This window comes from Perissodus microlepis, chromosome 5 (genome assembly GCF_051167445.1).
Source record: "Perissodus microlepis isolate ML-2025 ecotype Zambia chromosome 5, ASM5116744v1, whole genome shotgun sequence".
Lineage (NCBI taxonomy): Eukaryota > Metazoa > Chordata > Actinopteri > Cichliformes > Cichlidae > Perissodus > Perissodus microlepis.
In genome coordinates, this window is record NC_140465.1 from 9,179,740 (window position 1) to 9,204,035 (window position 24,296).

General features: G+C 41.3%; 1 protein-coding gene across 2 annotated transcripts in view; it reads left to right on the forward strand.

Moving 5' to 3' along the window:
- The window catches only part of cdh4 (cadherin 4, type 1, R-cadherin (retinal)), a 222,516-nt gene that overhangs the window by 62,643 nt on the left and 135,577 nt on the right, over positions 1–24,296 (forward strand). For both annotated transcript variants that reach the window (XM_084927687.1, XM_084927688.1), the window contains exon 3: positions 20,537–20,560. In XM_084927687.1, coding sequence (XP_084783813.1) covers positions 20,537–20,560 — 24 coding nt within the window. The remainder of the gene's footprint in view (positions 1–20,536; positions 20,561–24,296) is intronic.

The following is a 24,296-nucleotide window of genomic DNA, read 5'->3' on the forward strand; positions in this document are numbered from 1 at the left end:
TGTCATTAGACTGTTTCTTTGAGATTTCTTTGGGGCTCTCTACCATCACTCCCCACATTACACCAAATTCTTGCAAGTCTAGAAAAGGAGCTGTTGGACAGAAACATGTCAACTGAGTGGTAACTATTTTGGTTTTCCAATATATTAGTGATCTTCAGTTTATATTAATCATGCGGAAGTTTAATCATACTTTAGACCAACCTGTTTTAATTCTCGTTTGATTTCTGCTTTGGCTTGGGGAAAGTGTTTCTTTACTGATCTTTTCCTGTCTTCTGTTATTAGACTGCACTATGCTGTTGTCCTCGAAGGAATTCCAGTAGGACTTGGTGTAGACTCCAGGAAATTATAAAGGACATGCTGTATAAGTATATACAAACAACAATAATTTGGTCTACATTACTTAAAAGAGTTAGTGCGTGAAGTTGAGGGATACTGACCTCATTAAAAAGCTTGGGCTCTCTGTGGCTCTATGTTCTGCACACTTGGATGAAGAAAGGAGCTGAGGTATCATCTGATCACGACATTGTGGTGAGTTGGATCAGGTGCTGGGGGAGGATGCTAGATGGACCTGGCGCACCCAGGCGTATGTGCATTGGGGACCCCTGGTAGAGGCCCTAGTTCAAGAAATCTGACTCCCAGTTCGACAGCATTCCGAGAGTTGCGGGGGACATTGAGTCAGAATGGACAATATTTTACACCTGCTGCAAGGAACTCTGGTCGCAAGGTGGTTGGTGCCTGTTGTGGTGGTAAGGCCTGAAAAGAGCCATCAAGCTGAAGGAGGAGTCCTATCGGGCTTGGTTTGCCATCATGTGGTGGCCTCCATCTCTCAATGGAGCAGTTCACAGCCAAGTGTGAAGTGGCGGGAACGAGAATCAGCACCTTCAAATCTGTGACCATGGTCCTCAACCTGAAAAGGGTGGAGTGCCCACTCTGTGTCAGGAACGAGTTGCTGCCCCAAGTGGAGGAGTTTCGGTATCTTAGGATCATGGACAGGAGTGAACTGAGAGGGGAACGAGAAATTGACAGATAGATTGGAGCCTCAGCTGGAGTCATGTGGACGCTGTACCAATTCGTCATGGTGAAGAGGGAGCTGAGTAAAAGTGAAGATGTCAATTTACTGGTGGATCTACATCCGTAGCCTTGCCTGTGGACCTAAGTCATAAATAGTGATTGAAAGAACGAGATTGCGAATACAAGCGCCAAAAATGAGCTTTCTCCGAAGGGTGGCTGGCCTCTCCCTTACAGAGAGGGTGAGAAATTCAGTCATTCAAGAGGGGCTCATAGTAGAGCTGCTACTCCTTCACATCAAAAGGAGCAAGTTAAGGTGGTTTAGGCATGTCCCTTGTGGAGGAGGCCCCGGAGCAGAGCCTGGACATGCTGGAGTTCCTTTGGATAAGCAGGAGGGGGTGGCCGGGGAGAGGGAGTCTGGGATTCTCTCTTAGGTTGCTGCCACTTCGACTTGGCTGCGGATAAGTGGAAGAAAATGGATGGGTGGGTGACATAATTGTTTTTATCACATTTATAGTATTTTTTGGCAACAGTGTAATAATGTAGCTTGATTACAACTTTGTGTTTTAAAGAATATGATTGTTTCCTTTCAGGACACCAGGAGAAACGAGTCCTCCATCACAGATGATTTGTTCAGTGAAGAATGTCACATGCAGGCCATTGCATCTCCAACATTGCATCAGTTGGGACAATGCTAAAGACTTTCATCACACACTTACATTTGGATCACCTAAATCCATGACAGTCATTCAGACAGTAATGCCTGGACTGGGAAACCGAAGATAACTTGGTCATCTTAAGTACGCTTTGCTTAGATTTTTTTTTTTTTTTTTTTTTTTTTTTTTTGAGGCAATGAGTTCTGGGAACTAATTGGATTGTACAGTGTACCCATAATGAATAAGTTGCCTAACTTAATTGTTTTAAGTAAGCTTTACTTCATTTTTGTTTAAGGCAATGAGTTTGCATAATGTTTTTAAGCTCTGGGAACTAATTCGATTTTATAGTGTGTTCAAGGAACCAGTCTGAGATGGTCTGAGCTTTATGATAGCACACATCATCTTGCTGGCAGCAGACATCAGGAGATGGGTACACTGTGGTCATAAAGGAATGGAGACGGTCAGCAGCAATACACAGGTAGACTGTGGTGTTTAAAAAAAATATATGCTCAAATGGTACTAAGGGTCCTGAAATGTAGCTAGATAATATCCCCCACACTATTACACCACAAGCAGTCTGAACTATTGAACCAAGACAGGATGACTTTCATGCTTTTATGTTGTTTACACCAAATTCTGACCGTACTCTGAGAATTGTCCTCTAACCTCTGGTATCAACAAGACATTTTCTCCCAGAGAATTTCCGCTCATTGGAAATTTTGTGGAATGGTTGTGGGGAAAATCCCAGCAGATCAGCCATTTGTGAAATGTTTAAAGTCACTTAATGTCCCTTAAAAAAGTACTCATTCTGATGCTCTGTTTTAACTTCAGCAGGTCGCCTTAACCGTGTCATGCCTAAATGCAATAACATACTGTCAGTTGAATGGTTGAGTAAACATTTGTATAAATGAGCAGTTGAATAGGTATACCTAATAAAGTGGCCAGTAAACGTATGTGATGGATATCCTTTGCACTGATGAGAATCAGGGAAATTTATCACCTAAATCAGCTTTATGGTGCAGTAAAGTGGTTTTCAGCTCATTATTTCACTTTTATTGGACACTTTTTAACTCTTGGTTGAATCTTATGTCTGCCATAACCCAGTTTCAAGTTCCAACGAGCTTTTGTTTACACAGAAAAAGGTCAAGTTAAGCCCGCACTTCACTTTATCCACCTACAAATATTGCAAACATCAGAAGAGCCATGCAGATTTAGGGACCAAAACAGATTTAGACAACACTCAGTGGTTTTCAATTGCTGTTTTCCCATCTGAATAGAATGTAAATGTGTCCCTTGCACGCTTCATTTTCCTGACATGGGTCAAAAATTTGTTTTTTAAGGAATTTCAGACCACACAGTGTCCAAATATGTGAATGTACGTGCAAATGTAAGCCTACCAGTGATAAATCCACAGTGTGTTCACATTGCTTTTGTCCAGCGCATGCTGTGGCACATTCCTGACAGACAGACCTTGAGAAGAAATGCATGTGCGATGATAGACACAAATGAGTCAAACTGATTGCCACAAAGCTACATTTGTTAGGATAATATTTCTTTACCTGGAGAGTGCAGTGACCACTTTTCTTGCCTATTTCATCAGTTGTTTATATATTGCAGGGTCTCACCAAATGTCAAGAACTGGCACAAGCTGACACTTGCAGCTACTACACTTCAAGGCCAGACTGGCTTTGACTTTTTTGAAGTGTGTGGCTATCCATATACTATTGATATCATGTCTTGAGTTTTTCATTTCTGGTAGAAAATGTGGTGAAGTCTTCAAGGGAGTCCAAGGTGTTCTTGACTGTCAAAAGACCCCAGACCTCGATAAGTCCCAGTGAACTGTGCAAACCAGTGCCTGAGGGAACGAATATTTCCCAGACTCAGTCCTCCTAGAAGTAGAGTGTTTGGTCAAGAGCAGTTACTCATTCTGTTCCCGTACCTCCTTGCCTACACTCATTTCCTCTCTTCTTTGGTGTCTCTTTCAGTCTCTTGCTCCACTGGCAATGTGACAACTGAACAATGATTCATATGCACGGAGTGCATACTGGAAGCTATTTCAAATGTCTTGTGAGCCTCATTGAAGTAACTCAGTCTCTCCCCCCCCCCCCCGTAAACACACATACACCCACCTTGCTGTAGGACAGTTGTGCAGTTTTTTCAGTGGTGTGAAGCCAGTAGCATATGAGGATCCAGAGAGGGAGAGAAAGCTGGGATGTTTACACATCTCAGATAAATGACTGTGCTGTTTGCTTTAATAACCACACTGAATGCAGAGACACATGTAATTGCTTTGATGTTGCTCTGATGGCTAGAAATAATAGCACTCCCCATGATTATGGAGTCAGTCAGGTGCTGGAGGTATACACACCAGGCTGTGTGCACACAACTGCTGTGCGTGTAACTGTACTTGAGAATTCCCCCATCCTTCACCTCCTTTAGTTTTTGTCTGGGTTCCCACCCCAAGGGCTTGATTTAGATGAAATGTCACTTTTAATGGAAAATTTGATGGAAGCAAAACAACAACTTGGAATATTGCTTGTGTAAGAAGCAGGAAGGGAGGCAAGTGCCAGGGTGATGTCAGTGGCAAGGGTTGTTTCCCCCCTGATTGTACTCTTTAGGAATTCATTGGTTGCTTCTATGATATTAGTGTTGTAGCAAATGTAGCCCCCAGGCAGGCTGGGCAGCCGGTATATTGCTGCTCTTTATAGATGAGCGTGCCAGGAGGAAATACGCTTGCAGTCCGGCCCTGCTGCGGACTCACTTTGGTCCAAGCTAAAGGGGAGTGGGTGGTTGCAATAAGTGCTAGAGGAGCTCACTGTGTCTGCCTGTTGTTCTCTTCTTTTTCGTACACTTTTTGTCATAATGGTTTTCACGTCATGAATCTGTATGGGCTGAACTCACATAAGTGGGACACAAAGCTCTCTGGCATGCAGGCATTATCTCACTCCACTAACTGCAGTATACAAGCTGCAGAAAAACTTCATGTATGTCTCCCATGGAAACAGCTGCTCATCTGCATCAAACCAGTGGGTATTTGTTAATGTCATTGGTTCAGCAAATCATCAGGGCACGCCACGGGCAACTCCGGGACCTCTTTTGTAGCAACGGTTCACATATAAACCTCAAAATCAGTTGCTCAGTGTGGCCTGCCATGTAGTTTTGTGTTTCTATAGAAACTCAGGCCACACAGACTTCCCATTTGGCAGCATGGTAATTAATTTATCTCTATTGATCTCTTGTATACCTCAAGCCTTTCAGCAGGGTGGCTTGAAAGCTGAAAGCTGCATTGTTGATTGAATGCACAGCCTATCTTCAGATGCGATCACAAATCAGTCCCCATAGGGGAATAGCTGGGAGTAGGCCAGATTGTGTTCTTCCATGCTGCAGTGGTAATGATTCATTTCATCCTACAAGACACAAGTAAATGTAATTGCAGGTTTTGGTACTGGACAACAGCCTCTACTCTGCTCACAGTCATGTGGACTGATGTGGCAAAAACTCAACTGCGCTTATGGCTCTGGACGCATATCAAGACACCAGCTTATTCCCTATATTTTGCTTCTAGTGCATTTTGACACAGAAGAGGCAAGATGCTTCAGGTTCAAATTTTTATAATAAGCTGTTCCTGCCAGCTCCCAGCAAAGCTTGACATTTGCTCAGAGCAGGGCAAATAAGGATAGAGAAAAAAACCCCAGAATATTTGCCTAAGGATCTTCAACTCCCTTCCTGCTCCACCCCGCCTCCCAATGTCACCCTCTTTTTCATATCTTTTTTGCACTGAAACTTTTTTCTTTCCAGGTATTTTGTTTTTCTTTGGTGAGTAGGAGGGACCCCTGGCAAACAGATGAAGAGAAATGATGTTATGGACCTCTCCAAAACATCTCAGGGAGTCCAGAGGATGTCCAGTACAGTGCAGAAGAGAGCGTTTGCATAACAACTACTGTATTCATTACAGACTGCGCGAACACAGAGGCAAAATCTAAAGTCGTGATCCTGCTTCATGCCTTTGGAAAAATAGAAACTTAACTTGCAGTAAACTGGATTTCAGTCTCTTTATCTCTTCTCTTATGTTTCCCATCTGAACCCAGGGGTGCGGCTTTGGGAAATAAATAGGTATCAAAGAAAGGAAAATGAGAGAGAGGCGGAGAAAGAGCTTGAGAAGAGTGATAGGGGCAGTAATACTACAAGACAACTCAACGGGAGGCAAATAAGTCGAACTAAAAGCAGCACAAGCAAGATGGAGAAGGCAAAAAAAAAAGTAATGATAGCTCACCTTCTGTCAGCCTCCGTGACAGAAATGACTTGGAAGTTTGGAGACCGGCGTTGTCATGGAAACTGATTTTTGTACTGCTGACAGGCGGGTGTTTTTCCTGCGGATGACAATGCCCACCGATAAAGATGTCATCCTGAGAAAAATAAGTGTTGGCCATCAATGGACCTGAGTGCTGACATTGCTTTTGCTGCAGCCGTATTGTCCGGGGTTGTCCCCCCGAGGATTCTAAAGGCTGCTCGTCCATTGTGTTTGAATTTGAAGAGTGTTTCCCATGGGGCCTGTTTAAGATAAGACACTAAAAGTCTTCAAACATGACATGTCACAATTGTGGCAAAAAAGATACAGTTGTGCCTTTCATAATTGATGATGAATGTGAAGTTACTCACTGTTGAAGCATAAGATAGAAAACCTGATTATTGTGAATTCAGTCCTTTACAGATAACGCACTCAAGGTGTAGGATTATCAAACTCAATGATGTTAGAGCAGAATTAGAGAAAAGGGTTGCTTTGTAAGCTTCCTGCCAACCCTCACACCATGAATCTACCGCAATATTCCAGCTTCTTTGTTAATGATCAGCACCAGCAATGCGCTGCGTGTTGGATCACACTCTGTCCTGCTATCCTTGCACGAGTTTCTGTGCTGGAGGCAAATGTCTTGTTTATCATGTCCACGCTGTTGTGCACGGGGGCCGCATTTTTAATTAAAAGTTATTGTAGCTATCTCTACAACATTGGGAGGTGTGATCACTGCCTGTCACTTCAGCTCAACACAAACATGTTTATTTTTGGTCCCAGATTCATTTAATGGGCTTGTCAAAACTGATGAAAATTAGGGGAGGCAGAGGCGGCTGATAAGCCCCTGCGTTATTAGATGGGCTGGAACTGTTGTTTGTCTCCCTTCGTTTGTCCTGCGTTGATGCTCGAATGCGCGAGTACAACTAGCAAGCAAGCTGAAGAAAAATTACACAGCCCTGCACAACTGCTAATTCATTCCCAGACACAGAAAGCAAAAATGATTAAAGTTTGCGTGGCTCAAACTTTAAAGAATAAATAGAGGATTTCACACTTGTGGCTACTGAAGCAGCACCGCAGTGCCTCTGCGCTGCAGTCTGCTCGATGATTTCTGAAATGTAGAGCAGCAGAGGTAAATAGACATGGGAGCAGACAAACTTTTTCTCATATTCGCTTGGGTGCTTTTTATCTTTGATGTCCCTCCCAAGCACACACACACAAAAAAGCAAAAGTCAGATCTTCCCAAAAAATTCTCAGAGGGGCGGGATAACTGCGCACCAGTTCTACACGGTGTGCATCAGAGAGAGAGATTTGTAAAGAAAAAGTCGGACTTTTTGATATTTATCTGAGGGGATGGCAGTGTCACTCTGCTCTGCATGATGACAACTGTATTTCTGTGGTGGCAAAATAGTGGGCTGGTTTTTGCTGTTGTATTGGAAACGATCAGATTGCTGTTTATTGGCGGTGTACAAGACTAAACTGTGGAGATGATGGAATTTTACTGCTTTCCTGCGTCTCTCCACAGAGGGTGGTTTTATTGAAAAGCACCTCTCACTGAGGTAATGCAGACAAATGACAGCTTGACGCACAAATGTAACCTTCCGCCCCCTGTGCGAGCTTTAGTTGAGGGCATAATTGCATTGTACTTTTATTGTGTTTGTTTTTCAAGTCAATTGCAATCTTATAAAAATGCAAATACTGCACATATGGAACACGCCCGAGTCACTGAGCGGTAAATAAAGGAGCAGGTACTTTCAGAACAAAAGAGAAAGGAAAAAATGAGAAGAGTGATCACATGTCAGTGGGACAGAATCATCACAGACCTGCTGTTGGCTGCTGAATATGTCGTTCACCCAATCTGAGGAAAAACCTATGAAGGGAAAAGTGAACCGAAGCAAAGCAAAAGTTAGCTGATGAGGTGGATGAACTTGTAAATCTCACTCAGTTGGACAGAATGTGGACACACTGAAAACATAAATACCATAAAAACAAGAGCTGCCTTAAGTGCTGTGTACCCAAACTTAATACTCGCACTACAGCAGAAGAAGAAAGCCACTAACATTACATTTACATTTACAGGACATAATGCAGTCATGGAGGAAGAGAAAGGAGAGGATTGAGGATTATTCTCTTTTGTAAAAAGTTGGTATATTCATATTTGACTGGATCAGAATGTACATGTGATGGGGTCTTTCAGAGCTTTGTCCTTTAAACATTCAGTTAAGATGTTATCCGAATGAGTTCCATATAGCATCACTGCAACTGCACACACACACACATACACACACTTGAGACAGGTGGGGAAGCCACAGAAAGTGCTAAAAAGCAAATACCCTTAAGTGCTACCTTAGTCCTTTACAAGAGGGGTTTGAAATGCGTTCTCTGTCCACTTAGTGCTTTCACTTATCTAAGTGCTCTGGTTGACCTTCCCACTGTCTCACTTTCCAGAAGCAAGTTTATTCCCCCCACCCCCCCACCCCCGCCCAACTCTTTCAGGGTTAACTGCATGCTACCATTTTCCTTGAACTCTAGCCAAAAACAGTGAGGTGTACCTAAAGCAAATCACTATAGACCCACTTGAAACCTGTAAGTGCAAAAGCTCAGAATTTTGTGGTCTTTCATTTTTTTCCATGCTTTTCGAGAACTACAAAAATAAACTCATTACTCTTTCTATTCAATAGCATTTTACAGTTACACACTTAGGTATTTTAGATCATTACAACAAAACAAGATTTGAGAAATCATGAACGGTATCAGTGATTACATAGTATGAAGCCATGATGTTTAGAGACCATTTTTTTACAAGAGTACACAGGTCGATGAGAAATAGAGTGGTTAGTGCAAGTTCACAATCTTTCCACCTGTTTTTTTTTCTCTCAAAAAAAGCTTCCACCTGTCAAAATCCTCTCACCAGTCCTCTAACGGACCAGTTTACAGACCAGCTGTGGTAGTCTCCCAAGTCTATATCTTACAAGTCAAACGTTTATAAAATCAGTGGGCAATGTAAATAATATTTATTATCTCATTTGTAAGGTACCTGAGACGTTTTGAATGTATTAGGCAACGTGTGAGCAGTCAGCTCTTGAAGCTGATGTGTTAAAAGCAGGATAAACAGGCAATCATAAGAGCAGGGCAGATATGAATAGAGTGACTTTGTCTGAGTGACTTTGACAAGAGTCAAGTTGTGTTGGCTAGACACTTTCTCAGTATACTGTGATTAGTACCTTTCAAAAACAGTCCAACAAAGGACAGCCAGTAAACTGGTGAAAGGCAAATGAGTGCCTAAGGCTCAATGTTATATGTTGGGAGGAAATTCTGGCAACTGTCACACATTACTAAAAGTCTTTAGGTTGCCTTAATGCAAAAACGTGTCAGAATACGTGCCTTCAAACATCAGTGTAAGGGACCGAATTCCTGCCAGCTAGTTATGTGCCCATGCTGACCTGTGTCCACTTCTTAAATTGGCTACAGGCACGGCTGTCTGAACTGGAACCAGAAGCAAGGGCTGCTGGTCTGATGAATCATGTTTTCTTTGTCGTTTTCATTTTAAACCATGCACATCCTTTCATGGTAATGGTGAAAGGATGGGCAATGTGTTTAATCCAAACTAAACAAAATCTCGGTGCAATGACAAATCTGTGTGTTGAGCTGGATAAACCAGTCCAGTCCTTATACGCCCCATCTAATAACTTTTAGTGCTTGCTTCTAAAGGTTGTCCCTGGACACCTTTTGAGGTATTGTGGAAGCCAGAACTTTTTTTAACAGCACAATACAGCAGGGGGATTCAGTGTGGCTGATCTCTGTGAACACCTGACGAAGTACTCACAACCACCTTTCTTGGAAGTTTCCACTTAGTAGGTAACTTCAAGACTTTATCCTGCCTGATAAATCCTTGGAATCAGGAGCCTAGTCATTGGTCAGGACAGAGTTGTTTTCAAACGTGGCTGCTATTTTTATGCAAGCTACAGACCTGTAACATTTTTCACTACACCTTGCACACAGCCATCACACAATTAAACTAAACACAATTAAACTAAATTAAAAATCAATCATTTGTTGTGGTTCCTGCTACAGTACAACTGGGCTCATATCTTGATGACTCACACTGTAAAATCAAAGCCAGCCCCACTGTTACAATTGGCAGTGACCCTGGATTCCAATATAAGAAACGTCTTAAATCATTATCTCCTTGCAGTAAACAACTTGCACATTTTGTTCTCTCTGAAGAGCAAAGATTCTTTACAGCCATAAAGAGGCTGAACTCACAGACTCACTTCTTTAAACTGTCCATTGCAGTGCTTATTGTTTTGCTAAATACTTGTGAGACAAAGCCAAACAACCTGTTTCAGATCCACTCTAGCAGCACTTTGAAAGAGCAGTGTGTACATGTCGGCACGCATCTCGTAATGTATTGTGCAGCTCCTTCAGCAGACTTGTAATAGAGCTCTAACAGACCCAGGGGAGATTGTTAAAATAGTGCGGCAGGTTAGCTAACGCTAGCAGTGAAGTATTCCCATGTGGGGATCATCAAAAACACACCTAAGGGATTGATGGCAGTCTTTAGTTGCCTCCCAGTAGTCACACATTGGACAGATATAACTGCGAGGATGAGTCCTAGGTGGATGTGAAATACTTCACAGTGCCTGCCAGCTGCTAGTTGTCAATAGAAAGCAGAGGATATGATGGGTATGTGAGGTGGGTTGGTTGCTTGGTGAGTGGAAAGCAGTGTTGGCTTAATGGTTAAATGGGGTTTCAGGGAAATGAGTTTGGGGCAAGAAAGAAGTGATAACCTTGAAAAAAATGGAAAAAGATTGCTCAGCTGCTGCAGAGGGGTAATTTCTGTCTTATTTCTCATCATAACAGTTGAGGATCTAAATAATATATTCATTTCCCAATATGTAGAGCATGTGATTACAATGGAAGAGGGAGAAGTAAGGGGGGAAAGCAGAAAGGTTGTCTGCATCTGCTTTTTTACCCTTTCATCAACTTCACAGACTCTGTGGATCTACAAGGTGTAACTAAGCACCTTCTTATCCTCCCCAGCTCCAACTCTTGATCTCCCCAGGCCCTCGGCCATCCTTCACTGGTCTTAATGACACCCGCTTATTTAATTCAGGTTACTTGGAAATTAGATTAGTGTCGATAGAGGAGGACAGTGAGACGTAGAGTGGAGCCAGAGAAAATGAGAGGGAGAAAGAGTGTCTTTGCACTTCCCTGCTTCTTCAGCTCCAAGTGTGTGTGTCTGTATTTTACAACACGTTTAATGCCATTGCACCCAGTTGCTTGTCACTGTGTCACTGACTCCGTCCTTACTACAAGAGGTCCGTAGAGGCTTCAGGAAAATGGCAACAAAGATGATGCTGATGAAAATCAGTAATGATGTTGATGATGACAGGCTGTTGATGTCGATGCTTGGTAATTAGATGGCATCAACAAAATGTGGCTGATTGCTTCTTCAGTGCTGCTTCTTACTTCATTATGTTTGCGGCTCTTCCATTGGTTTCCACCAAACAGCAGCGTCAGACTCTGCGGGCTCGTGGAAACACTCAGACAGCAGTGTGTGCTTGTGTGCGAGCTCTGCTCGCCTCTGTGTGAGCGCAGTCAATTGCCCTCCAGCTCTGACACAGTTCACTGAGAGGAAGCTGTGACAAGAGACTTTGTTTCAGACATATGCTCAGTGTGCCACTGTGAAAAGGGAAAGCATGCATACACACGTGGAGTGATTATTGTGTTCCGAATTGCCAAACGTTTGCATTAAAACACAGAGCTATACATAAATGCACACACTCAGCTAAATGCAAATTGTATGTGATAAGCATACACACACTCTCCCAGCAGAGATACAAGCCGGCTACAGAAGAGCACTTGGCTGCCTAAAGCCCCTGAAGCGCATGTCAACTCCTCCCATCATCCCACATTGGGGCTCTGCATATTAACTAAACATCTGGCTGTGTCAGCACCAGTTCATCACAGTAGGGACCCCTGCACCCACTCCCCCTTCTTTTGCCTCTGTGTCTGCATCTGCCGAGGAAATAGAGAAAGCTGTGCAAAGCGCAATGTGATTCACCGTAGCCCAGTGTGTATGAGTGAGCATCAGACATGCATATTCATTTGGATTAATTAACAGGCAGAAGTTGAAATGGCTGGCTTTGAATGGACAAATATGAACAGTTTGGATGTCAAAAATAAATGCAAGCCAGCGTGCACCCACAAATGCCAAACGTCCTCACACAGGAGATGTTTACATGCTGAAATGAAACCACCCACTGGGCTAGAGCAATTAATGGGCTGCTAGCAGTGCATTAACATTAAGGTTGAGTCACCCCATTTAATGCATTTATCCTCCAGGGGAAAGTGGTTTATTGTTTGCTGAAGAATGTACAAATACCTTTGATACAAACCTGATCCATTTTATATTTAGGATGTAACAGCATGCAGCATTCATTAATGCATGCATTCTGCACTACAAGACTCATCTGGCTTCTAAGGTTGATTGCTGGCCAGGTGGGAAATATCACCAAGGCTAAACAGGCTAAACATTTGTAAAGGACGAATGTTTGTTTCATTTTGTTAGTACTCCTACTGCAGATGTACTTTTTTTTTTTTTTACTTTTTCAGTTACTTTTTTTAATGAAATATTTTTTAATTATTTATTATAACACTGTTTACTCAGTTCTTGTTCCATATTTATACTGATACTCCTGGAGTATCACTGCATGACATACATACATATTTGTTTACCTTATCCTGGGTTACGGTGCAAGCCCTCGTTTACATCATACTGTACAGAGCCAATAGCAGAGCATGCTAAACCGAAACTTTCAATACGCATGGATTAATGGCACATACACTCACCTCATTATTCGTAACTTCTGCCATGTTTGAGGTATGAGGATGAGGAATGTAGTAGTCGAGCTCGTGACAGGCACTTCTGATCTGGCGCACTTAGATTCTGGCATCTCTATAGAAATACTCTCAGTCTCTCTGGAGCTTTTTATTGTAGACGATGTGGTAGAAAAGATTAGTGCAGATACATTAGTTAGCAATGACGCGTAACGTGTGTTACAGGTTGTGATCTCACTCAGACCTGGTGCTTGTCAGTTCACTAAGTTATTGTCAATGTATCCCCAGTGCAGCTTTGTAGTTTTGAGTGCAGCGCACGTAACCAATGGTTATCTTTGAAGAAAAGGGGCCTTTAGTGATTACAGTATATTGGCAGTTGGGTGTGTGAAACAGCAGTCTCCTGAAGTGCCCCATTACCTCTGATTTAAAATGTGTACAGAGCAACAGGCCAAGCAATACAGTCCCTCCTCTGACAATACCAATAGCATTCTGCTCACGGACAGGAGGGCAGCAGAAAGAGAGAGAGGAGGATCATGAGAGAGAAAAGAGGACTTATTCAAAAGCAGACAAATTTTTCTACCATTAATAACATTTTGGGATTTTTTGCATCTATTTATATATCTGGATGTGGTCAGTGGATCAGTAAAAATAGTTCTTAGGAGTGCTGCATTAGATCCAATACAGAGAAAAAAATACTATTTCAATTGAAAAACTTTTTTTTTTCTATGTTCTATTTGTTGAATGCAAGTGAACAACACGAATCCTTAACATTCATTCTTTCTTATTTTAACTGAAAGAGTGCCGTCACACCTGGTGACGGCACTCTAAGTTTAGTTTAGAGTCAAAAGAAAAAGTAACTCTCTTGGTTGTTCTAGACTTATTAATCATCCCATCTCCTGCAGCCGTACATACAGTCTGCAAAACACATGTTGTCACCAAAGCCCCGAGAGCTTTCGTAAGCTTGATTCACAAACAATAGCACTCAGCAAACATTCTGCTAATCTGTGACATCAGGCTGAACTATATACTGTATTTTTTTGATAAACCACAGGGAGTCATGACTCGTTACACACACTCACACCTTCAAAAAATAGATTTTCTTTTGTTACAGTTGTCACCTCTATTTTAAATTTGAGCATTTCTTGCTTTTTCATTACAAGTTTTATAAAAGTATAATTTTATAAAACTTATAGTTGTATAAAGACTTCTATAAGTAAAATTTACAGGTGAAGAATTAAACATTTTATTCAATTTGTTAATTTAACTGCCGGTTGCACTACTTTCATTAAAGAAATGTTTACAGACCTAACCAACAAAGGTTGACTGTCATAGCTTATCTATGTCTTCACCCATTCTCGATCCAAAGGGAATTTGAATACGGGGCAAATACATCAACTATTAAACGATAGAGTGGGGCATAGTGTGTCTTGGGTTGAGTATTTTAACAAGTTGCTTCAACTACTTCCTTTCCACCATGTAACCACATCAGTTATTTCAATCCACCGTTTGCTTTTCTGTTCATATGGAGTGTAGCCAGCGATGCTCAGTGAGCCTGGTTGTGCTTGATGGTGCATTTTTGCTTCAATTGGTGAAACGAGTTTGCTGTTTTCATCTCTAGTGGGAACAATTTTCTTGCATATTTTACAAAGTATTGTGTTTGTGTTAGAGGTTGTTGGAGTAGCTTACTTTTTATGAAAACATTATTGTAGGCTGAAATGTGGCTCTCACTCTCAGACATGCCAGGGCTTGCCTTATTGTTGTGCAGTAGGGGAGCTAGATGTGAAGCATCGCTGTATCATTGATATGACAAGATGACACTTCAATTTCACATAAAAATTCACATAAAAATCATGGATGACATGATATTGTCAAACTATGGCTGTGTGGCAGGATTCAAATTCAGGCCTGGGGGAGACAGAACATAAACTTAAAGGGCAGCTTTAATGCTGAACTGTACAAAAGGTAGCTGATCAGGAGCAAACAATTCAAAAACTTGGAATCTCTGGGGAAACATGGAGCAAGGAAACAGACAACCCTGAGGGAATATGTGACAAAGTAATACAATGTAACAAGGAGAGAGGAAACAGGTGGGAACACAGCTGAGGGAAACAAATATAAAGACTCGAGAGGAAGTTACACTAAACACAAGACAATCACCAAAGTAAAACAGGAAGAGAAACACAACTGAATAGGGAGACAAGATTAACTTGACAAAACTAAACAGTGGAACAAGAAAGACAAAAATACAGATAGCTATACCACCAGTAAAGCTATCGGTATGGAGTTAGCTGTGTTTCCTTTCTAGGATGTTTCTATAATGTTTTGTTTGTTGCTTTGACCGTGCCCACCCTGACGTTTCCTACCTTCAAAGATAAATAAAATAATCAGTTGTTGTGAAACTGCAAATTTGAGGGTGGCATCGGTCCTTCCTTGGGAGCACGAAGGGGGGAGTTATTTTTGTTGTGTTACGCCTGGTTTCCCCTAGGCCTGGGGGGGGTGTAACACCAGACTGATGGACACAACAAAAATGAGACTTGGACACAATGGAAGAGAGCTAACACCATCTGAAGCAAAAGACTACAAATAAAACTGAGCTTGAACATGAATCACTTCTCAAAGCAATAGTAATCAACAACCCACAAAAACCCAAAGATACATTATACGATAACCCTGTGAAAAGTCCTTTTTGCTCTACAAGAAGTTTGCCAAAAGTGCTTCAATCTTTAAACCCTGACATAAAGCATTATGACCTGAAAAGCTGATAGAGCAAACATGTTAGCAAATGGTTGCTTACGTGTTCAACAGACAGACCCACATTAGCATTTGTTTGATATCATCAAGTGTTTCCTATTAGCTAACTTTCCTTGTCTGTGTATTAGGCAGGTAGCCCTATTATTACAGCAGTTTTGCCGAAAACAGCTGCCGAAATGATGCTCAAGTGTGGTGACAGTGCATCAAAGCAAGAACGTTGGAGGGCATACAGCCAGATGCGAGACTATTAAGGGACAGAGCAGAGTCAGGTAATGATTCCCTGTGTGCTGGTCGCTATAAAGGACTCCTTGACTATTACACATACTCATTTGATTCCTAGTTGAAATTATTGATTGGTGCTGCTTACAATACCCTTGGCTGTCAAGGATACTTTAATACTAATCTCTGTCAACAGCCACACACATCCAGCGAAGCAAGAGTTTTGCACAGCTTCTCTGAATCCGCGTTGATTTATTATGAACATTTTCTCATTATTTTGAGAACAAACGAGAGAAGAATCACAAACAAACACGTACGAAGACTTACCCTTTCTTGTGTAACCACCTGTGTGGAGACAAGCTGCTGGCCATTACCGGGGATAAGTATCTGCTGGCAGGAGTTTAATGGTGAATTGTAGTGAATGTAATATAACCCTATATATCTGTTAGTTTACAATAAAACCTCTTTAGGTGGTAGCAATGCTTTATGCGCTACACTGAGAGTTGAAAATACAGCTACAGTCTCCACAAAGGCCCTATTACCACAAAATGTTAATGCTCCATGTCGTTATGCTTCCATTCAGTCACTTCAGTACAATAATTAATCAAAATAAACATACAGTGCTTGACAATAAGGCTTTTATATTCAGCACTAATCAGACAACTCATTAGGCATTAATGAGCCGACTCTGCCTGCTCTTGTCGTGTTTGGGGGAACTTTGGCGCATGGGGAGAAGTGTTTGAGTGTGTGTTTGTGTGTTAACTTGCTGATACACATTAGCACACATGCTCCCGCATGTACACACATAAAGACGCGTGCACACATCCAGCACTCCTGTAGTCCCACTCCAATTATGGCAGCATCTCACCCGGGAAGAAGCCCACTTATGCAGCATTCACTTTATGAATAATTGATTGTTTGTGCCAGTGTTATATTTGTAAATACACGTTTGCACTCTGATTAATAGTTTTCTAGACATATTCATTTGTTGAATTTGATTAGACTCTTAAATGTATTATTTATTAGCTGCAATTGCTCTCCGGTTATTAGTCATCACAAGGGCAACAAGAAGATTTGGCATAAGGATGCATCTGCATGCAAACAGTTATGCTTGCATCCATTCACAGTCAGTCACATAGAAGGTGGAAGGGTGTCTGTGTATGCGTGTGTGTGTGTGATTTGACACATTGAGATGCTGTGAACCCGATGACTGCCTTTAAGCATGTCGTTGCATCTTTTTTAAGGCTTACAGACGTGCTTTTTGTAACTCTAAACATAAAAGGTAATTAACCTGTCGTCGTCATTCTTTTAGACTGATCAGTGTACCTGAGAATTAAAGCCATTTTTTCCACAGAAAAAGCATCGCACATGCTAACCTTAAAAACAAAACTTTTGCAGACTAGTGCGGAGAGGTTATCAAACAGGCAATGCCAGTGTGATTAGATTTTTTTTTTTTTGTGCGGCTTCAAAATGTTTTCTTTATGTTGCTGATAAAGGGAATGTGTAACTCTGACCTTTTGGGTGAGTTTTTGTAATATGTGGGAGTTTGCATTATCGCTTGCTTTGATGAATTCTTTTCACAGCCGCAGTGAGATTCATAAAGAGCTAGGTCAAATGTGTTGCATAAGTTAAAAAAACAACAAAAAAAACGTAGAAACGCAGAAAAGAATACAGGCAGAGCAATGTGTTAGTGACATATTTGAATTTATTTGCTGGAGGGCAAATGTGACACAGCACCAGATCGTCACTGTGAACGAACGCATATGCACCGTGCTACTGCTGTATTTCTGTTTTTGAAATCAAAAAAGAGCCCTGGTAGAAAAATAGTCTTTTCCTGGTATTTATTTACCATTTAGTCAGGGCCTAACTACTGGCATTTAACAAAGGACAAAAAATTTAAAACCATGCTGGCATGTCTAAATTATCGTCACAACATTTGGCGCATCAGCTTAGCTAGACACAGCCTTCAGGCAGTGTACGTTCAAGCTATTGGAGATAAGAAAAACAAAGAACTTATTTTAGATTGTGAACGTGACTCTATTTTGGTCTATATATATGATGGTCTATATTTAATTGCTAACAAGTGACAAAAGAAGACAACATGAATCGATCTGTCGCAATCACACAAGGTGAAACTCGTATATAGTTTTCATTTTGCTGTGAATAACCTGGTGCTAGTATACAAGGTTGTGTGCACATAACCAGTTACAGTAGATGCACAATCTAAGCAGGTTGTAAAGTACTGTTGAAATCTTACCAATAATGCGGATGCGTGTTTTTTTCTTGATAGAATAGGCGCAGGTGTTAGTTGAAAGAGAGGCTCTGTTCTCTCCAAGCACGGTGACATTTCAGCATCCTGAAACTTATTCTGGAATTCAGCCAAAATGATTGTTTTGCACTGTGAGATACTGAACCGTTGTTGGAAAAGTCCTACACAAAAGACACCTAGGTATTCAATTCTGCCAAGTGTTTTGAGCTAATCTGCCCGGCTATGATACTCTTCTCAGGGAAAACTTGTTGCAAACATGGTTGATTAACATCTTCCCGACCAACAATTAACTGTTGCATTATTGAAATGCACAGTTTGGCGATCTCAGCAATCTGGCGTTCTCAGCTTCAGTCTGTAAAGCGATCGAGTGAGAACAGTTGTGTAGTTTTGCGGAGCCGCGAATGGAATGCATGTTGAAGTCTCCAGGAAGAAATCGTTGCCGTTGTACTTTTGCTGAAAACCTTGAAACCTGTTGCAAAGACGTTGTGGGCAAATCCCCAACAGCACAGTGGGGCAGGTTGTCTCACAAAACTGACAGACACGGTGCATCATTGTGACTGTACACGTGTGTGTACGCCAGTGTGTATTACTCTGCTCCTAGGGAGTGCTAGCAGGCCAACTGAAGACGGAAGGAAAAGCAGCACTGCTCTGCACCATATGCCAAATATGAGACTGCCTGCCAATTTGTGGGGGATACTGGCAAGTGCTAGCAAGGCTGAATTCTTGACAGAGGGAGATGAATAATTGAACATGTGCGAAGCGAAGTTCTGTTGGGATGGAGTAGGGTGCCTTTATACATGGAGAAAGGGAATGGAGACAGTCAGACCGTCTACAAGCAAAGCTCTCATTTAGATATTGATGTGGTTTTTTTCTTCTTTTTTTGTAAACATGTCAAAAAGTTGCAGAGATTTTAGATGGACTTGAATGGATTTATGGAGAGATGTGAAAGAGGAATCTGTGGCATCTGTGTATTGTGATCATATGAAGCAAAACCAAAGCTAACATGTTAGTGTTACAGTCTCACTGAAAACACACAAAAATACATACATTTTAAAAAAACCCACACACACGAGAAATCCTTGTAACTTCATCAGTGTGTTTCGTGTTTTAATAATTTAGCAGACACACTACTGCCGAACAGCTCCAAGTATATTCAGCATGCTTTCCAGACCTCATTCCTTGTAAATTACTAATGGAGTGAAGGACCAGAAGAAAATATTTTATCTCATATGCTTAAGCTGTATACATTACAGCTTTGTGCATCATTTCAAGGTTTCATGTTAAAAATGGGAACAAATTGCAATAAATTGTACTTTGGAAGACATTAAATAACAGCTGCATTCAACAGCTGGTTTAGACTAAGTGTGAAAAATGCATCCTGGCAGGTTTCAAGAGGTGATTACATTTAGGATGTGAGCCCTGTACCGTATGTTGTGTCCTACTGTTTAATATGGCGCCATCATTATAGGAAGTATGTTGTCTGGGCATTTTTGTTTTTTGCACAGGGGGAGGTTCACATTTGATTTCAAACGATCCTTTAGGGAGATGTGACAACATAGATCTACCTTAGGCTTTTGTAATAAAGGCCTTTAGGCTGGTCCGTGCATTTTTGATTGAGGGAAAAATATGTATTCTCCAACGGGTTGATGAATGGTTAATGAAGGTTGCTGTAAAAGTTGCGCCTTGTCTCTGAAACCAACATCTTTCCAAAAGCTGCAACTTTTACTGTTCTCCCATTCTTGTTTCTTTCTTTTTATTCTTTGTATAGATAGATGGATAGATAATATTAGTCATTGTGTGTGAGATGTCCTTAAAGCTGGAATGAAGAAACCAGTTGTATCTCAGGATATTCAGCTTTAAGGCTCTCCAAATTAAAATTGTAAGCCAGGAATGCAAATTTGAGCTTTGGCGATCAAATCTCACTAAGAAACCCCGCTTGAGGACACCAGGAGGGGAGACAATTGTGAGGAAAAACAACGGGAGACTCCATGGCTATTTCTAGTCTATCTGTCACCAGGTGCCAGCGTCTGAATAAACATTGCCCACAATGACGTTGCGTAAATGTGTGTAATGTGAATATTCAGTGTGCTGTAATTTCCCTGTGTTTCATTGAGTGAACACAAGAACAACATAAACATCACAACAAGCATTTGAAGATAATGATGAATCCCACTGCTTGAGGCAATGACAAGAGGTATAAGAAAGAAAACAAACTGTATTCTGGGTAAATGGTGCCGCCTGGATAATAGACAGAGACAAATGTGAGAGACTACGCAGTTGTGACAGCAAATTTTCTCCAATCGTAGCCTTACGTTCTGTATATGTCACTGTCCGGCTATTGCCTGTGACTTTCCATTAATCCTGAGAAATTGATCTGTTTTGTTCTCTTGTTTAACGGTGACTTTGCAATGCCACTTTTACTGAAACCTATTATGTTCTAATCATCGTCTCCTCTCTTTTTTCCCCATGCCCTTTTTCTTCCCTCTCTTTCTCTCTCGCTGACAGATACCACCCTGTCCAGTGAACGTGGTAAGTACTGCAGCCGCACACTCCCGTGATTTTGAGCCATCTGTGCATGGACTCCGCCAGCGACAGAGCAGTGGCTGTTTGCGTTAATGTGGAAGGAACCATTCTCAGATTTTAGTCTCAGTGGGGGAGCGACGAGCCATAAACATCATTTGCATCACTGGGAAGCTATTCTCCATCACATTGCATGTCACAGCAAATGTTGAAACGAGGAGAGAAACATCAAGAGAAAGCAATTATGAAAGCAGCATCCTCAGACCCATGTGGCCTATCACACTTTGAATTTTGCATATTTTCCCTGCATGCATTTTGCCTCGACCTACTTAGTCAATTTACCCCCTTTTGACTCCAATAGTACTCAATAAGGAGCCAGTAAGGAGCATCTTTTTTACTTTGCGTCCTTCCAGCTATAGTGGAACTCATCTCCATGTAGGTGAAATAGAAGTGGATAGAAGTGCCCGCTGTGCCATTATTAATGTCTTCCTGTAAAATATCTTGCCTCTTTATCAAATCGGCTGAATGTCTGAGTCTATCTGCAGTACTAGCTTTGTTTATATTTCATATAAATATATGTGTGTGTGTGTGCTTTCTGGCATTATATCCAGTTTTGGGTCACCTGTGTCGGCCACTTGTCTTCTCTAACATTGCTTTCTATGCTCATTAGATGTTCCCGCTGTACATGTGTGAGTACAGCGCTAATACAAGAAGTCATCGTGTCGCATTTGCTCTCCAGCGTATCTTTTATAACTTGAAAATGTTGAGCCAAAGCCGTGCAGTGACATCACGCGATATAGATACAACTACTGTGTCTGGTCTTTGAAACATCAAAGTGGCAGGAGGGAAGAGAACTTGCAAAGTTGTGGTTTTGATCAAGCACTTTAGGTTTATTTTTGTGTGCCTGGTTAACCTCTATTTGCTGGTGGAGGAGACGATGATATGAAGCACAGAGAAGATTGTGTGATAAATTTTTCATTGCCAAGCTAGCAACCGTGCAGTGCTTTTTTTGTTTTGTTTTTCTTCTTCCCCCAATCCAGTTAGGCCTGGACAAAGAGCGGGGAATAAGAAGTCACAATGGGTAAAGATTTGTATCCGTTCTGAGCGTAATCCTTGATGCTGACCTCATCTCTGCCTCTCTTAACCGCCCTGCCGCTTTTACATTAAAACAAACGCACAGGTTCTTTCCTCTTCTGCACCAACACTTTTCTTTTCTGTACTGCTGAGTGGACGCATAATGTGAATGATAGTTCACAATGAAACACCCCCAAAAATAATAAGTAAAAGGGAAGTAATGAATGGATTCCAAAGCAGCTGAGAGAGTGAGAGAGGAATCAGTCTTAAGGCAAGGTCTGTGTGCCCTTGGAACCTTTATGAAGTGCAGTCAGCAGAAAGCCAGCCAGCAGATTGCTTATCACTCAGCAAAGAATACATCATTCAAACCATTCAGTTGTTTTCATATAGGTGTGATTTTGGATGAACACAAACACGTAACATGTAACTGCGGTGCAAAGTCATACTTGAGCTCCATCCTTGTGCCTACCTGTGCTTAACAAGCTCGCCCTGTGTCGCTAGCAGGGGTGGGGCATGTTTTTAGTCATCTGATAGGCCTCCTCAACATCAAGTGCCTGCTCGCACATCCTCTTCTAACTTAATTGGCTGTATCCGAGGCGGGAGGGCAAGGTGTAATTGTGATAAGAGAAAACGCTGTGCTCGGCTGGTTTTAGTGCCCTTATCTATAATCTCCAGATTGATTATGGTTTTTCTGCCAGCCGTGCAAATTGTTCATCCCAATAAACTGCACTAGAAGCCACCTTAACTCTGTCATGCCCAGAGCAAGACACATTTGTATAAGTTTAGAATATATATTAATCTGGAACTTTCAAGTAATTTCTTTTAGGTGTGTGTGTGGTTTTTTTTTTTTTTTTCAGGTATCAGGATTAAAAATATTACGTGAATCTGTATTTCTTGGCCAAATACACAAGGCTATATTTCCCTGTTCGCCTTAAGAAATCAATGTTTTTCTTTTCTAAGGAGTTCAAATTAAATTTAAATTGAGAAGACTTGATTGTCTTTTTAAACAAAAAACAGCGTATTATTTTCCCTGTTTTGTTAAAGGATCAAAACAAAATCCAGATATAACTGAATATGTGGACTTTAACTTTGCTGATTAGTGGATTTCTTTTCCCATGGGACAGAGCCAGGCTGCCTTTCAACCCATGTTTTCTGCAAAAAAGTTTCTTGTTAATTTAAAAACTCTATATTTTTATTCTTGGTCTCTGCAGATCATCCAGTTTACAAAGTCAGACATTAGACATCAGTGACATTGGCCTATAGACCCATCCGTAAGCCGCTAACCAGTTGGTAAGGAAAAAAGTGTATTCCACAAACACTTGGAGAGTGGAGACTAAAGATGTCACCTCTTGAACTGATAGCAAAAGAGTGCTGCACCAAAAACCTCCTTGTGACTGCTATTGCTTGCTAGCAGATTTCCCTGATTACCTGTTAGGGCTGGGTATCGTCGCTGATTTCTAGAATCGATTCAATTCCGATTCACAAGGTCCCGAATCGATTCGATCCATGATTCGATTCGATTCGATTAGATTCGAATAAGAATAAGAATAAAAATAACTTTATTTATCCCGAGGGAAATTCTTTTGTCATGTACATGCTCAAAGCAGCAGGAGAGACAGAGGAACAGATGAATAAGATATATAATATATACAATAAGAATAGTAATATACAGTAGTAGGATAGTGCAAGACATAGTATCAAATAACTCTATAATAAATAATAAATAAAAAATAACTTAACTATCAGTGCAGGCGATTCTAGAAAGTGACATAGTATTGTGCAATAGAATAAAGGGAGTAGCAGCGTATGATGGGGGGATGAAACAAATATTCAATAAGGGAAATTTTGCCTCAGACAGCCAGAGATGTTATAATTCAGATCATGCATCAGTACATTTCCATATTTTTATATCTATAAAAAGGAAGTTGACACTTGCTCAAAGGTGTGAGCATCACAGCAGATGCTTTTGTGTCAAAGTAACTGAGGATAAAACAGAAAAACATGAAGGTGATTTTCCTGGCCTGGGATTTTATAGAAATATTCTGCAGTAGATCAAAAACGAAAGAAAACCATTAATCAACATATGAACATTACCTGATGCTGCTGAAGTGAAGCAGAGCAAAGTTACAGCGGTTTTATTAGAGACACAGCAATGCGTTTTGCAATTTTGCATAATTTTAAAAAGTTAAAATTTCTTCAGTAGCCCATTGAACAGCAGAAATGAGGCTTTCTTTTTGGAAGTAAGTAAAAGGAAAAAACAGCGGGCGACAGCGCTGGTAGACTTGTGCGTAATAAGCAAGCGAATAATGTGGAAAAAAGATTTTTAGATGGGAAACTGTTCTTGAAGTACACTGAGAGAGGGAGAGAGAGAGAGCTGTGCATGAAGTGTGATTTTATCGTGGTGGAAGCAAAACAGCAAAAGTCAGAGGGAATTCATGATGATGTTTATGTGAAGCGTAGTTTGGATCTTCTTTTGCTGCTGGTTCAGTCAATATTGTTTGGAGAGAGATCAAACCTGCAGCTCCAGAAACTAGCGCAAAAAGGGCGTAAACACAAAGCGCGGACCCGCCGAAACATCAGAGTCAGCGAGCTGTCAGCTTTCAGCCCCGACCGTGTCCGTGCCGTCGGGTGAGAAAGGCGACATCTCACTGATTCTGATCCGCGGGTCCGC